At 41.6% G+C, this 16,390-nt stretch overlaps 1 protein-coding gene across 1 annotated transcript in view; it reads left to right on the forward strand.

Moving 5' to 3' along the window:
- The window catches only part of LOC307253543 (NACHT, LRR and PYD domains-containing protein 3-like), a 15,754-nt gene extending 676 nt beyond the window's left edge, over window positions 1-15,078 (forward strand). Inside the window, exons 2-12 of the mRNA XM_080031650.1 lie at window positions 1,095-1,157; window positions 3,973-4,077; window positions 5,766-5,858; window positions 6,814-6,933; window positions 7,157-7,235; window positions 7,370-7,598; window positions 7,739-9,653; window positions 9,744-9,917; window positions 10,079-10,243; window positions 10,688-10,734; window positions 10,831-15,078. Coding sequence (XP_079887776.1) covers window positions 1,117-1,157; window positions 3,973-4,077; window positions 5,766-5,858; window positions 6,814-6,933; window positions 7,157-7,235; window positions 7,370-7,598; window positions 7,739-9,653; window positions 9,744-9,917; window positions 10,079-10,243; window positions 10,688-10,734; window positions 10,831-11,366 — 3,504 coding nt within the window. The 5' untranslated portion in view covers window positions 1,095-1,116 and the 3' untranslated portion in view covers window positions 11,367-15,078. The remainder of the gene's footprint in view (window positions 1-1,094; window positions 1,158-3,972; window positions 4,078-5,765; window positions 5,859-6,813; window positions 6,934-7,156; window positions 7,236-7,369; window positions 7,599-7,738; window positions 9,654-9,743; window positions 9,918-10,078; window positions 10,244-10,687; window positions 10,735-10,830) is intronic.
- The last annotated feature ends 1,312 nt before the right edge of the window (window positions 15,079-16,390 follow it).

The following is a 16,390-nucleotide window of genomic DNA, read 5'->3' on the forward strand; positions in this document are numbered from 1 at the left end:
ATGTAGCCTATGTGGACTCTACTGCAAACAAAAGCTACCTCCGCGTACTAATAAAGTAACTTGACTTGACTTAACCTCTACAGTGCCAGTAATATTTTAACATATGCGATCAAACACAACACACATAGCAAAAGCAATGTTAGGGTAGGTCTAGTCTCGCAAAGCCAGACCAAACTACAGCAAGTAAGGGTAGGGCTATTGATAGATTAAAAAAAAACAATATAACAAAAAAAATATGGAGCCAAATATATGGGTGTAATAGGCTATTCTGTGAAGTTAGGCGCCTACTGTATTGTGCAGAATCGTATCAGCTGTCTGTGGTTTAACACAAGATCCCCTCTTCGGCACAACTTCCACAAAACAATATTATGTAATGTAAACTGACCTCGTCTCTACTTCATTGCAGCGTCATGGCGCCATCTTGTGGCTTGATAATATAACTACACATTCTCTTTTTTTCATTTTTGTTTATACAGACAAAATAAGTAGACATATACAATACACACACAGCCACCCCCTCCCCCTCACACAGACAGACAAGAAATACAAAAAGAAACCAAACTGTGGGCCCTGCTGCTGTAAACAGCAACAGTGAAACAGTAACTTTTCAGGAAGCTTTCTAACTTCAAACAGTGTTCCAGGGATCTACATTTTCCTGTGAGGAAAGTTTGTTTGTACAGTTATGAGAATATACCTTAGAAAATGTTCACTTCTCTGACATACCCAAATGTACAAAGTACACATTTAACCATATTTAAAATTAATTTTTGTATTATAAAAATTGCACAAAAAGGGGCGCCCTTAGCTTAGTTGGTAGGGCGTCCCCCCCCACCCCCCCATGGGCCTCGGCCAGCAGTGGACCCGGGTTTGATTCCAGCCCGCGGTCGTTCTCTGCATGTCACTCCCCTCTCTGCCCCATTTCACCTCTGTCTCTACACTATCAATAAAGCATAAAAATGCCAAAAATGCCAACAATAATATCTTAAAAAATATATATATATAATTGAGAGCTTGTACATCAAATGCGTTTTACTTTGTGCACAGGACAAATGATGGGAAGGAGGATTTCAGTTGATGTGTGTTTCTCTCTCCAGGTGAAAGTGTGAGTTGAGCAGAATGGATCCGGATGAGGACAAAGAGGAACCGGACAGCCAGAGGTGACAATCCCTAACTCTGTGTGTGTGTGTGTGTGTGTGTGTGTGTGTGTGTGTGTGCAGCGCCGTCGTTAAGGGGGTAAAGGTTATGACGATTATAAGGGCCCACAGCCAGCTAGGGCCCACACAGCCCCCAGTAGAATCTATGACAAAATTATTGTGTAGGCCTATACAGTGAACTAATATATAATCATACGAATGAGTCCGAATTAGAACAAAGCCACAAGTCATACAATATTCTAATTGTAATCATTTCAATAACCCCTTTGGCCCCTTCTTAAAAAATGGTTTGGTCCACCCCGCGGTTCGTTCTTCCTCATTGGAATTAAGTGAGCGCGAGCGAAGTGAACTCCAGCAGGCGAGGATGCCCCCAAAAAAGCACAAGCTCGCACACCAGAAAAGAGATGAGAAGGAGACCAGAGTAGGCTATGAGCAGCAGAGCAGGGGCCCAGGACATCAAAAACAGTTTTTCTAAGAATGGTGAGAGTAAAACTACAGAGGGAGGCTGAAACAATTAGGCCTACCCTACTACTTGTTTATTCATAACATTACCTTTGACGGGGCGCAGGCTGGAGCCTACGTTAGCTGTCATCTGGCCGCGCTACACTCTGATCAAGTCGCCAGTTCATTTAAGAAAAAAAAAAAAAAAGTCGCCAGTTCATTGTAGAGCAACGGTTCCTACTGTAGTTATAATAACTGAACGTTACTAGCCTACTACAGTGACTATGTGTTTTACACATATTACTGTCTGACAGTGCTCCAGTAGCCTATGCGCCCATTCAGAGGCTGCATTGTATTGTATTATGACGCATTCAACTTCTACTCGGTAATTATGAGCATCTGACGATGGTCAGTTCCGTTCAGGGCCGTAGGACTGCGAACAGGCTTGGGGGGCCCAAGGCAGAGGGGGGCTGCACCCAAAAAATCTAAAAACGTATTTTTTTTATTTAATTTTTTTTACTGGCTCAATTTAGGCCCCGAAAAATGTTATTTAGGAAAAAAATATATATATCAGGGGCCTTTCATTCGTCAGTACATTTTTGTTATTTTTTAAATAACATTGTTCGGGGCTACGAAGATCAGGGGCCTATATTGGGCCATTAATAAATACAAACGAAGGGAAAATTCCCAAAGCTGACTGGATTTTTTAAACATGTACATTTCTTCTTTCTGCTTTTTGGTCATTCTGTGTCTATAAATTATTCCAGAAAATAGTACTAAATAGCTTACATAGGAAACAGTTGATTTAGCCTTAGTTTTCTTCTCAAAGTGCACCAGATTGATGAATTTTACTTAAACATTTTTAAAAAAATCTTCCGGGGGAGCATTCCCCTGGACCCCCCTAGAAGGTCCAGGGTCCACGACACAGTCTCCCAAATTCCTGTGAGAAACACCGTGTGTGTGCATGTTTATTAAGAGTCATTAGACCAGGGGTTGTGTTCAAGTACGCGTAATGATTTGGTCATTCATCAATAGAAACATTGTGTTGTTATCTGGCTCAGAGAGGGACCAGTCACTCATACGTTTTGGACTATAGACAAACATAGAGACCGCCTCTCAGAGGGCCCATCAGGACTTCCTGTATAGGGGCCCAGAATTTGGTGCAACGCCCCTGTGTGTGTGTGTGTGTGTGTGTGTGTGTGTGTGTGTGTGTTGCAGTGCTCAAGACTATCCTCTTCATAGTTGTACCCAATATTCCATTTTCAGTGTTTACAATAGTAATTAATAGAATTATGTTGTAATCGAGGCCGAAGCCGTCTCAAACTCACACAACATATCCACATCCATCTTTGTTTACTATCACGGCTTCGACGGCGCATGCACAGCACTGTCGTCATCCGGTTACGTCCACCCCAGAGCACCATACATAGGGCATTACCTGTCTGTCTGTCTGTCTGTCTGTCTGTCTGTCTGTCTGTCTGTCTGTCTGTCTGTCTGTCTGTCTGTGTACATAGGGCTCTGGCCCGCCCATATCAGATAGAACCATTTGATTGGTAGCTCAGGATTTCTTGACATATTTAATGAGCTTCAGTGGAGAGTGTCCAGACCAACAGGCGCAGCAAATTTAATATGCCAGCAGCAGATCTGCATTTCTAGGCTGCAGCATAGCGTATTTTCCACCAAAACTACCAGGAACTCATAGATTAAGGAACTTTGAAGTCCGGAGAAGGTTATTAAATCTGGGGTATATGATTTGGGGAGAAAATGGCAGTTGGGCTAGAGATTCGAATCCAAACACCTCAACCGCTCCACTTGATCTCATTGGTCCCTCCCCTATGGTCCCTCCCTGACACGCTCTAGTCTACACCAACAAAGTCGTGCCAAAGTGAATGGACAGTCCCAACAGCCAATAAGAACAGAGAATCGGAGCCTCACTCTGATTGGTCAAAGTGTACAGCTCATGTTAACTTTGACCAATCAGAAATCACAACCCCAGCTTTAAGTGTCAGCACAGCATGTTTCTTAAAGGCCTACTTCATCGGTTGGAATATGAAGGTGTATTGAACTCTGAGATCCTATGTAGTATAAATGTGCAATTTTTTCATCCTAGCCTGAGAAAAGGCAGAAAGAGTGTTTTTTTAACCCTATATTTATCTTACTGTGACATCACAGTAAGATAAATATAGGGTAAAAAAAAAACCTTACTTTGTAAATATTACTGTGATGTCTTTTACTGTGAATAACTGTGATACATTTTGCACATTTATACTACATAAGATCTCAGAATTCAATACACCTTCATATTCCCACCGGTGAAGTAGGCCTTTAACGTCTGTGGCTGAAGATTGAAAAGTGAATTTCCCTCTCTGCCCATCAGGATCCATCGGAGACCAGACTCCCCTGAACTCAGCTGTGTGTCCTTAAAGAGCGACTGGTCCATGGAGCCACCACTATTTTTCCAAGGACATTATCCAGAAACAAAGTAAGTCAACTTCAAGTTACTTCATCATGTTAAAGGTGGATGCGATTCATTTGCGCGTTATTAATAATTACCGAACGTATAGAGAATTCAATGCAAGCTTCCACATCAGCGGCTTTCCGCTTCCGATAGTGAAACGCCTCAAAATTCCCATTACAAATAATTAGCTTTTTCATGACATTTATTCGCATTGCGCCTGTTGTGCAACTGCCTTAAAGTACATAGAAACACTGGATTTAAAGCTGCAGTGTGTAGAATTTGGGGATTTTTTTCATAGCAGACTTGGTAGAAAAAAAGTATAATATCCGTAAGTACGTTTAATTTAGTGCATAATAGCTGATTTTATTTTCCCTTAGAAAGGGTCTCTTATCTCTCCGTATTTCTCCATACCATGGACCAAGGCATGGGCGCCGCCATTTTGGAAGCGTCATAGTTGGAATGTCATCAGTTCTACAGAAGCACAGAATGGAACAGTTGGCCACACTGTGTCCATCAGAACTACCAGCTGGAATGTTCTTTAAGAATTTCTGTTGCTTCTCTGAATGGGTTGAGCCATAGAGACCAGCTGTTGTGATGATTTCATATTACACACTGCACCTTTAAAGCTACTACGAGTAAGTCAGCACGTTGGCGACGCCTTTGACCAAAAGCGGTAGTATTATTACGACGCCAGCTGTCGTGAAGCTGTTTTCTAGCTCGTCCAGGGAGTGCAAGAGTCAAATAATCAGGAAGCAATATGGTGCGTGGCGTGTCCGTGTGTTGAAAGTGTGAGGGCACCGGACTCTTTTCGGCTCCGTGAGTCTATGGGTGACACAGCATCAACTAATGCCAGTAAGTGCTAAACACACCTGATTGCAATGAGTTGATGCATTGTCACCTCTCGCGGAGCTGAACGAGTCCCTGTGTCCTCACACAAAGCGAATGAACGAGAGATGGCAGTTAGTTAGTATGGATCACAATGAGGTAATGTGTTGTTGTAAATAATGACTATTTCAGATGAATAATGGTCATCTGATGATGCTGGTGAGGCAAAGTAAACTTGTTTTAGTAGGCTACCGCTCATTCATTTAGGAGTAAACACTGCAGTCTAGTTTCGCTGCGTGAAATTGTGTATACGTTGCTTGGCAACGCCCTCCCGCCCGACTCTCTCCCTTTTAGCTTTTCTTCATTGCATTTTCTTTTCTTTCTTTAATGGTTCAGCCCCGTTATCAGTCATTATGACGACAAACAACTGTCTCAAACAAGGCTCCCGCTCCCCTTCCCTCACCTGGAGGGATAGGCTTCTCAATTCACGTTCCTGCGCCACACTGAAATCTGCCACCAATACGGATATGTGACCATAGAGCATGCACGCGTGAACCGAAAATCGGACTGGGTGTACGACCAGATCAAAAGCAGTAATAAAAACTATTTAAAAACGTCTTTCTTTGCACTGATGGTCTGGTTTGCTGTTAAAGGTAATTTATGATTATGAGAGGAAACATGAGGCTGTTTAAAAGATATTTAAATGTTACTCGTAGCCGCTTTAATGACAAGGGAGATAACTGTGATTGTTTAGGAATGGTGTGACCTGTAGCGCCCCAATTTTAACAGATTGGTTGTCATCATGACCTTAATCCTTTTTTGCTGGTTAGCTGCTCCATCAGCTCCTCTGGCTGAAGATTAATAAAATCAATTTCCCTCCATCACAGACCGGACTCCCCTGAACTCAGCTGTGTGTCCTTAAAGAGCGACTGGTCCATGGAGCCGCCACTATTTTTCCAAGGACATTATCCAGAAACAAGGTAAGTCATGACACGTTATTTTATGCTATTTTTAATAAATGTTTAGCTTTGACAGAAATCTGTGTGCCTGCTTGTATATACAAAAATATATATTTGCAGATACAGTATCTCACAAAAGTGAGTACACCCCTCACATTTCTTCAAATATTTCATTATATCTTTTCATGGGACAACACTGAATAAATTACACTTTGATACAATGTAAAGTAGTCAGTGTACACTTTTGTGAGATACTGTATGCTTGTGGTAGAATTTATTTTGAAATACACACCAAATGTGTTGAAACAATAGTGAATGTTGCCAGCAGGGGCATTGCTAGACCCCTTTTACTGGGGTTTGTGCCCCAGTGTTGATCTGCTGTGAAAAAATAAGGGCACAGTTAAAGTAAAGTCATTAACATGATCCACACTACCATCCACAGAGCAGTTCTGTTAGTGAGGTTTACGGATGGTACCTCCTCAAATGGTGAAAATTACAGTTCTGATAAGAATAGCGTTGGGCGCCCAATGTTTAACCAATCGGTTATCATAACCTTGATCCTTTTTTTTTTATTATTTATTGGGTTTTTTCATTTTTCACACACAAAACAACAACAAGCATTCACACAAAAATACATACAAATTGACATGAAAAATTCCACAGAAAACAAAACAAAACAAGCAGCGACTAAATAATGTAAGGGACACAAATAATTTTTTTTTTTAAATAAATAAAAAGGAAAATAAAAAGGGGGGGGGGTTCAGTTGTGGGCCAGGGTTGATAAATAATTGAAGTAAGTTATAAAATAAAAACATTTGTTTGTGAATTTGTTAGTGCAGCCTTTCATTGTTAATTAAATTTTTTAGAATTAAAAAAAAAATTAAAAAAAAATATCCTTTTTGCTTGTTAGCGTCTTGTTTCTCAATCAGCTTCTGTAGCTGCAGATTAAAAAGTGAATTTACGTCTCTGGTTCCAGTTTCTTAAGGCTCCATCAGAGACCAGACTCTCCTGAACATGGACCCAGCTGTGTGTCCTTAAAGAGCGACCAGTCCATGGGGGAGCCGCTAGTTTTCAAAAGGCGTCCTACAGAAATTGGGTAAGTCAACATCAAGTTACTTCATCGTGTTAAAGAACTTGTGAAAGACCAAAGTCCTAGAACAGGATCCTTACATGTGGTATCCATCAGGGAATTCTTTGGTTGCTACAAGACTTCTTCTCATTAAATTTAGTAATCAACACTTTAGGTCAAAGGAACCTAACATTGGGTTTGTTAATGTGTGGACAGACATGTGAACTAATTCTTCATGATTCCTCCACAGAGTCGACCAGGAGAGCTCCGGTGTTCCCAGTGGTCGGTCTTCCCAAAAGCATCAGACACACCTGGACTCAACATTTATGGTCAGCACATGTCCAATATCTACTTTCCATCTGTTCTGCTGCACTTTTTAGACCAGTGAACTATCACTCTGTCCAACATAACATAAAATCATGATTGTGGTTTTAATATCTCGTTCATATGATATTCTGTTCAGCTCCTGGAGGAAAACATTGTCACTTTTGTGAGGAATGAGCTTAAGAAGATCCAGAAGCTTCTGAGTCCAGATTACCCAGAATGCTTAGAGGGTCAGAGGGAGGAGGAGGAGGTGTTGGATGGTGAGGATGAAGAGCAGAGGAGGAGCAGCAGAGAAGCATTTCAGAAGATCACACTGCACTTCCTGAGGAGAATGAAGCAAGAGGAGTTGGCTGACCGTTTGCAGAGCAGTAAGTGGATTTCGCAAAATGTTCAACATGATGGGGAAATGGGAGATTAAATAATGTCCCAACAGATTGAGGGATATTTTTTATATATGCATTTATATTTTCATTAAACACCAGTAATTTATCTTACTGCATTCTTTCAGGAATGTTTTCTGGAGTTTGTCAGCGTAAACTAAAGTCAAACCTGCGGAAGAAGTTCCAGTGTGTGTTTGAGGGGATCGCTAAAGCAGGAAACCCAACCCTTCTGAATCAGATCTACACAGAGCTCTACATCACAGAGGGAGGGACTGGAGAGGTCAATGATGAACACGAGGTCAGACAGATTGAAACAGCATCCAGGAAACCAGACAGACCAGAAACCACAATCAGACAAGAAGACATCTTTAAAGCCTCACCTGGAAGAGATGAACCAAGCAGAACAGTGATGACAAAGGGAGTGGCTGGCATTGGGAAAACAGTCTTAACACAGAAGTTCACTCTGGACTGGGCTGAAGACAAAACCAACCAGGACATTCAGTTCACATTTCCATTCACTTTCAGAGAGCTGAATGTGCTGAAAGACAAAAAGTTCAGCTTGGTGGAACTTGTTCATCACTTCTTTACTGAAATCAAAGCAGCAGGAATCTGCAGCTTTGAAGAGTTCCAGGTTGTGTTCATCTTTGACGGTCTGGATGAGTGTCGACTTCCTCTGGACTTCCACAACAATGAGATCCTGACTGATGTCACAGAGTCCACCTCAGTGGATGTGCTGCTGACAAACCTCATCAGGGGGAAACTGCTTCCCTCTGCTCGCCTCTGGATAACCACACGACCTGCAGCAGCCAATCAGATCCCTCCTGACTGTGTTGACATGGTGACAGAGGTCAGAGGGTTCACTGACCCACAGAAGGAAGAGTACTTCAGGAAGAGATTCAGATATAAGGAGCAGGCCAGCAGAATCATCTCACACATCAAGACATCACAGAGCCTCCACATCATGTGCCACATCCCAATCTTCTGCTGGATCACTGCTACAGTTGTGGAGCATAAGTTGAAGACCGGAGAGGGAGGAGAGCTGCCCAATACACTGACAAATATGTATATCCACTTCCTGGTGGTTCAGTCAAAACTGAAGAACACCAAGTATGATGGAGGAGTTGAAACAGATCCACACTGGAGTCCAGAGAGCAGGAAGATGATCGAGTCTCTTGGAAAACTGGCTTTTGAGCAGCTGCAGAAAGGAAACCTGATCTTCTATGAATCAGACCTGACAGAGTGTGGCATCGATATCAGAGCAGCCTCAGTGTACTCAGGAGTGTTCACAGAGATCTTTAAAGAGGAGAGAGGACTGTACCAGGACAAGGTGTTCTGCTTCGTCCATCAAAGCGTTCAGGAGTTTCTGGCTGCTCTTCATGTCCATCTGACATTCATCAACTCTGGAGTCAATCTGATGTCAGAAGGACAGACGACCTCCCAGGAATCTGCAGAGACACACTTTTATCAAGAATTGAAAACAGGCTGGCCGTCTCAACTCTTCAGAGTGACACCTCTCCACCAGGACAAGGCTTGGCCGTCTAAAGAATCAACTGCAACCTCCCATAAATCTGCAAAGACACACTTCTACCAGAGTGCTGTGGACAAGGCCTTACAGAGTCCAAATGGACACCTGGACTTGTTTCTCCGCTTCCTCCTGGGTCTCTCAGTGGAAACCAATCAGATTCTGCTAAGAGGTCTGCTGACACAGACGGACAGAGAAGAAAATAACTTACAGAGCAATCAGGAAGCGATTGAGTACATCAAGAAGAAGATTGAAGAGAACTTCTCTCCAGAGAAAAGCATCAACCTTTTCCACTGTCTGAATGAACTGAATGATCGTTCTCTAGTGGAGCAGATCCAACAGTTCCTGAGATCAGGACGTCTCTCCACAGATAAATTGTCTCCTGCCCAGTGGTCCGCTCTGGCCTTCATCTTACTGTCATCAGAAAAAGATCTGGACGTGTTTGACCTGAAGAAATACTCTGCTTCAGAGGAGGCTCTTCTGAGGCTGCTGCCAGTGGTCAAAGCCTCCAAGAAAGCTCTGTAAGTATGATTTATTCTTCTGTAAATAATCTTTCAACGACAAGAAAAAGTGAAAATGTATTACTTTTTTTCTTACTGTTGTGTCTTCAGGCTGAGTGGCTGTAACCTCTCGAAGAGAAGCTGTGAAGCTCTGGCCTCAGTTCTCAGCTCCCAGTCCTCTAGTCTGAGAGAGCTGGACCTGAGTAATAACAACCTGCAGGATTCAGGAGTGAAGAGGCTTTCTGCTGGACTAATGAGTCCACACTGCAAACTGGAAACTTTAAGGTCAGGATCTATCAACCCGTTCAACTGATGACCATATAACATTTGATTTAAATTATGCTCCAAAGTATGATGTCTCTGGACCAAAACTTACCTGAACAAAAAACAGTGAAATAAATGAAAATGTACCATCACATGTTCACAGAACGCTTCTGTGTGTTTAGTCTGTCAGGTTGTCAGATCACAGAGGGAGGCTGTGCTTCTCTGGCCTCAGCTCTCAGCTCCAACCCCTCCCATCTGAGAGCGCTGGACCTGAGCTACAACCATCCTGGAGACTCAGGAGTGGAGCTGCTGTCAGGGGATCCGGACTTGAGACTGGACACTCTCAGGTATGAAGAGGCTGCTGCAGCTTCAGACACAGTCTGATGTGCCCCGTTTCGACTGAGCAGTACAATTTCGGTTTGCTATGGAACTGAAACTCTAGATCTGGCTTGTGTTTCCACTGTCGACAGTACCCTTACTTGGTAGGCAGGGTTTATGCTTAATGGTAATACCAGTGGCCAGAGGCCTGACATTTTTCTCTAAACACAAAATTATTTACGCGATGCTGAATGGTGAAAGTAGAAACCTTCTCAACCTTTTTGAGAGAAACGCAGACTAACGTCACGCTGCCGCAGCCAATCCTGGTGTGGGAGCGTCTACCAGTTAAAATATCCACTGTTGTTAATTATGTGAAACTTCCACCACTCCACAATCCCTGATTGGATGTGTATGCAGCATAATGTAATGTTCATGTGTGCATTGTGAAAGAGGATGTGCTGGTCTCCTTTCAGGATGGACCACAATGGAGTTCGATGGTTGACACCAGGTCTGAGGAAGTGTAAGTCTGTTTTTAATGTTCATGAGTCATCCAACTGTCAATAGCAGATGATGGATTAATAACTGTTGCTGGGATGTGTCTTGTTCTCTCCATCAGATTCTCGTGTACTCACACTGGACACAGACACAGTAAACAGAAAGATCAAACTGTCTCACAACGACAGGAAGGTTACGCATGTGTTGGAGGAGCAGCCATATCCTGATCACCCAGAGAGGTTTGCCCGCTGGTCTCAGCTGCTGTGTAGAAAAGGTCTGACGACTGGTCGCGGTTACTGGGAGGTCGAGTGGAGAGGAAAAGTGTTCATATCGGCGAGTTACAGAGGAATCGGAAGGAAAGGAGACAGTGAGGACTGTGTGTTTGGAGGGAATGATCAGTCCTGGAGTCTGATGTGCTCTGATGATGGTGGTTACTCTGTCTTTCACAATAACAGAAGAACACCCATCCGCTCCTCCTCTGTCTCTAACAGAGTAGCAGTGTATGTGGACTGTCCTGCTGGCTCTCTGTCCTTCTACAATGTCTCCTCTGACTCACTGATCCACCTCCACACCTTCAACACCACATTCACTGAACCTCTTTACCCTGGGTTTACGATGTGGTCGCCTGGTTCTTCAGTGTCTCTGTGTCATCTGTAGGAGGGAGAGTCTCCTCCTGTTAGAGAAAGATGAGTTGAGTCTGTACAGAATCAGTTAGATTCTTCTGTCTGAAATCTGTCAGGTTCTTGTAACAAATAATGCCTAGTTTCCACTGAGCAGAGCGGGTCGGAGCGTATCGGTTTGGTTATTTTGACTTTTCATTTGTCAAAAGTTCGGTAGGGTATAAAAATAAGCGCGCCTAACCACTCTAAGCCGCTCCTAATTTACTCCTCCATTGGGGTACCAGCGCTGTTCGCTCACTATCTCTGTCGGCTTGCACCAGGCCGTCTCTGTGCATTTACCGGCGTAATATGCTCTCAAAACGGGGGAAAAATATATTAGCAGCCGGTTTGGCCAAGCAAAAACGAGAGACCGCTGGCTTGACCATAGTTACCTGGGGTTACCCGGGGATTCCACAGTCTCGAGACAGAAGAGTTTCAGTGGTAGAGATGTACGGGCACTGCATTCACACAAGATAATACAATGTATGTTGTGGTATAAACAATATAGGTAATACACACTGCTACTGTTGGTGTGTGCTTCTTCTTCTTTCATGTAACATCATCAGAGGTCCAACTCAGTGTCTAGTAGCCATGCCCTTGTCTCTGGTCCCACGTCAAAGAGGCTGGCTTCCGAGGGTGGTCTGTACATTGGGCAGGTGGTCATGATATGCTCAACAGTCTGATCAGGGGCACCACACTCGCATGCAGCGCTGTCTGCCAGGCCCCACTTCTTCATTGAAGCTTTGAACCGGCCGACCCCAGTTCGTAAGCGGTTCAGCAGGGTCCATTGCCGGCGTGGGAGATCGTCTCCTAGTGGCGCCATCTCCTGGATCCGGGATGTAGTGGAGGATGTGGGTTGGCCCAGCCCTCTCCCACTCCTGAAGGACAGTGTCCTTGGTGTGGCATACCGCTGGGAATCCCCCCTAGCCTGGTCCTACCAGACCATCCAACTTCATTTCATTTGTACAGAAGGTCTGGAAACCCTCAATTGACAAACGTTAACTCACTTTAAGACGGGTGTCTTGTTGAAGTTTAAAACTATTGGATCTGCCCAGTGCCACTCTGGATCAGCCAACCAATCGCATAACGTTTGGTCATGACGTATGACATGTGCCGGCTTCTGAGCCACTCCCTCTGTTCGCTGATTGGACTGGCAGCTTAACAATATTATTTAAAGGCTGATAGTTATACCAGAAAAGGCGACGTATCATGATGTATTGGAGGAAACCAAGCGATTTAATGTGAAATCAGACATTCAGCACCCCACATACAGGTGAAACTCGAAAAATTAGAATATCGTGTAAAAGTTCATTTATTTCAGTAATTCAACTTAAAAGGTGAAACTAATATATTATATAGACTCATTACATGCAAAGTGAGATATCTCAAGCCTTTATTTGTTATACTTTTGATTATTATAGCTAACAGCTTATGAAAACCCCAAATTCAAAATCTAAGAAAATTTGAATATTACATGAAATCAATAAAAAAGGGATTTTAAATACCGAAATGTCGGCCCTCTATAAAGTATAATCATCCATATGTACTCAGTACTTGGTTTGGGCCCCTATTTGCATGAGTTCTTGCCTCAATTCCAATTAATTTTCCACGATATTCTAATAATATGAGTTTCACCTGTGAAGCCAGAATAGAAAGGTCATTTTCTTTTTCAAGTTATTTTCAAGTCTTCATTCACTGATTATTTTACAAACATTGAAACATTGTAGGCAGTATTCCAACAAATAAACCATTTCCATACTAGTTGAATGTTTTCAAACTTTTTCACATTTCATAACTCATTCAACATTCCAGTTAAGCATCAGCTTTTCAGCATCGCGCATTCACACATATTTTCAGCAGTTAGTGTTTTTAACTTTTTTTTTATATATTTTATGTTGCATCAGAAATAAACTAACATTGGGGTCATGCTCTGAGCTGTCAACATTGTAATATTTTTGGGTAAAATATGTTAATTCTTGTACAGTAGGATAGTCCCTCTTTTACAGCTTTTCAGCATTGCGCATTCACACATAATTTCAGCATTGAGTGTTTTTTAACTTTTTTTTTATATATATTTTATGTTGCATTGTTGAAGGCAGCCTGAGCTTGACTGCATCTGTATGTTTTGGCTATGTGTCAAACAAATAAACTTAAAATTTGAAAGGAAGGCTTATGAAAATGCACACAATTTACTATGAAGTTGTGTAGCCTATGTGATTTATTAGATGAGCTAATGTAACTACCAATCAAAACAAACTTAATTAAAGAATTCACTTCTCGTCAAGATCAGAAATAAACTAACATTGGGGTCATGCTCTGAGCTGTCAATATTGTAATTATTTTTGGTAAAATATGTTAATTCTTGTACAGTGGAAATCGTCCCTTCACTGCATTTATTGATGGCCTTTTCAACTCATTCAAGTCACCGAAATGTATTTAAATATTGAAAGATTAACGTGTATTACTATATCATTGCTGTTGTGATTAATCCCACATTGCCCTTAGGAACTGTTTTCTGTTAACTATTTATTGGACTGTCATTTATTGTAAAACTAAAAAAAAACATTTTAACTCTGGTTTTATCCAACATCTATGATGGTAACTGAATGTGACAGTCAGCTAGTACTATTTTTTTCGCTTAATTAGACAGATTGTAGAGACATAGATGAAATGTGTCAGAGAGGGGAATGACATGCAGAGAAAGACCCGGGCTGGATTCTAACCCGGGTCTGCTGTGAAGAGGACAGACAGACAGACAGACAGACAGACAGGGGAATGACATGCAGAGAAAGACCCGGGCTGGATTCTAACCCGGGTCTGCTGTGAAGAGGACTGAGCCTCTATGGGATGCTCTAACCACTACGAGTGCCCCCTTGTACTCTTTTTTTAGAAAGGGTGTGTGTGTGTGTGTGTGTGTGTGTGTGTGTGTGTGTGTGTGTGTGTGTGTGTGTGTGTGTGTGTGTGTGTGTGTGTGTGTGTGTGTGTGTGTGTGTGTGTGTGTGTGTGTGTGTGTGTGTGTGTGTGTGTGTGTGTGTGTGTGTAATTGCTTGTTAGTGAGTATGCATTTGAAGGTATCCTTATAGCATATTGCTGTGATTTAACGCATAATGCAATTAAATGTCTATCATGTAATGTGAGGGCTTGGCGCAAAAGGGGCGTAAAAAACAAACTTTTTATTTATTGTAATTATTCAATAAATCCATTCTAGTTTGAAACACATATTAAAGCAATCTCTACTTTTATAGAGATTAGGTTCCAAGGAATTCATAGAAAAATAGAAAAAAGTTACCATATTAGCCTTTATGTTATCAGCCTTTATTTCAAAGAGTTAAATGTCTAGTGAAGTTATTGTTTTACCATTTGATAGAAATAATCAAGACCTTATAAAATTATATATAAAAGTAATTTTTGACAAATATGTCACTTACGCCCCTTCTGCTCCAAGCCTCAAATGTATATGTATTGTACAGTATGGACCGAGGAAAGAGTGACTGACTGCTGCGGCATCAGCGAATGGGGATGTTTTTATTAACAAATCTATAAGTTTGTTTTTTTAAAGAGATGAAAATGTGTGCATAATTATTTATTTATTGCCATGATTGTATCCAACATTTCTGAAAAAACTGATACAACAATAATAATTTCAATGTAAATAATCAACTGGCAAATGTTCATGTAATATTATTACACTAATAAAATGTCTGATTCAATTCCACTAAAATGCTTTTCGTATTTTTTGGATTATTATTTGCATTGAGCTAAATATTGTGTAATTAATTGTGTTTCCCATCAAACTCTTGTTAGATCTCCTTGTCTGTGATTATTTCTCTAAGAGACTTTTTCGCTATACATTATCTTATTATAGGGCTATGAACTAAAATAATGAATTGAAACAGAATATTGATTTCATTTAAGTTTGATTTAGGGGGGCGTCCTTAGCTCAGTTGGTAGGGCGTCAAAATAACAATAACAAAAATAAAAGACATTAAGCCCATACGTCCACATTAAAACAAAGATAGCTCAAAACCCATATGTACACCCTGGCTTTTCCTCCCCATTAACTATCTTACCTCTGCACTATAGCCTTGATTTAAAGGCAGAAATGGAGGGGGAATCACATTTGTCAGGTGGCAGTTGGTTTCACAAGCACGGAGCAACTAGTGCGAAGTACATTTCTGAGAGTTGTGCCAGTGGCATGGCTGTATACGCTGGTCACCAAAAGAAACTGATTGTCTACAGTAGCTCAGAAGAGACTGACATCTCCATTCCACTTAACGACACCACTGAGGAGAGTTCAGATGGCCAGAAAGATGATGATGGTGACTTTGTCATTGTGAGCTTTGCAGGTAAAACCACCTAGATCTGCTAGGCCTTGTTTAAGAAAATGTACCTTCAATCTTTGTAAAATATTTACTTTATTTACTTTAAATAAACCTTAAATAAGTGATTGTCTAATGGATTTGTCTTGCATTACAGTTTATGAGATATATATCAATGGCACAATTTACCCCATGGTATTCTTTCCAATGGATCAACTTACACCACACCAGGGGCAAGTTGTGCCACAAGAAAACTTTTTTTCCGAAAGCTATATTTCTTTAACAGTTTATTCCAGATCCAAAGTTTTTATTGCCAGGGATGCACAACATCCTGAAATATATGTAGGGGAAAATGGGGGAATGTGAGCCATCGGGTAATGTGAGACATCCCCTGTATCTAGACAATGGAACACATTTTTGGTCATGTGAGATATACAAGCCCCTCTCATTTCCCCTTGGCCCTGAAAGAGAGGACCTCATGGTAAGCATGTTTTTTTCACAAACATGTATTTTTTGCATGTAAAAGTAAATGTTCTTGCTGTCGACTTAATCGATTGTTGTGCCAAAGCAAATTGATTCAGGTAGAAAAACTTCTATCATACATGTTGATGAACTACCAACATATGAAACCATGTGATGCTGATAACTGAAGATTAGCCTGATTTGCTGAGAGAGGTAGTTTTTCTCAAATTGTGGCAGTGGG

The sequence above is a fragment of the Ammodytes marinus genome (assembly GCF_949987685.1).
Source record: "Ammodytes marinus genome assembly, chromosome: 1".
NCBI lineage: Eukaryota > Metazoa > Chordata > Actinopteri > Uranoscopiformes > Ammodytidae > Ammodytes > Ammodytes marinus.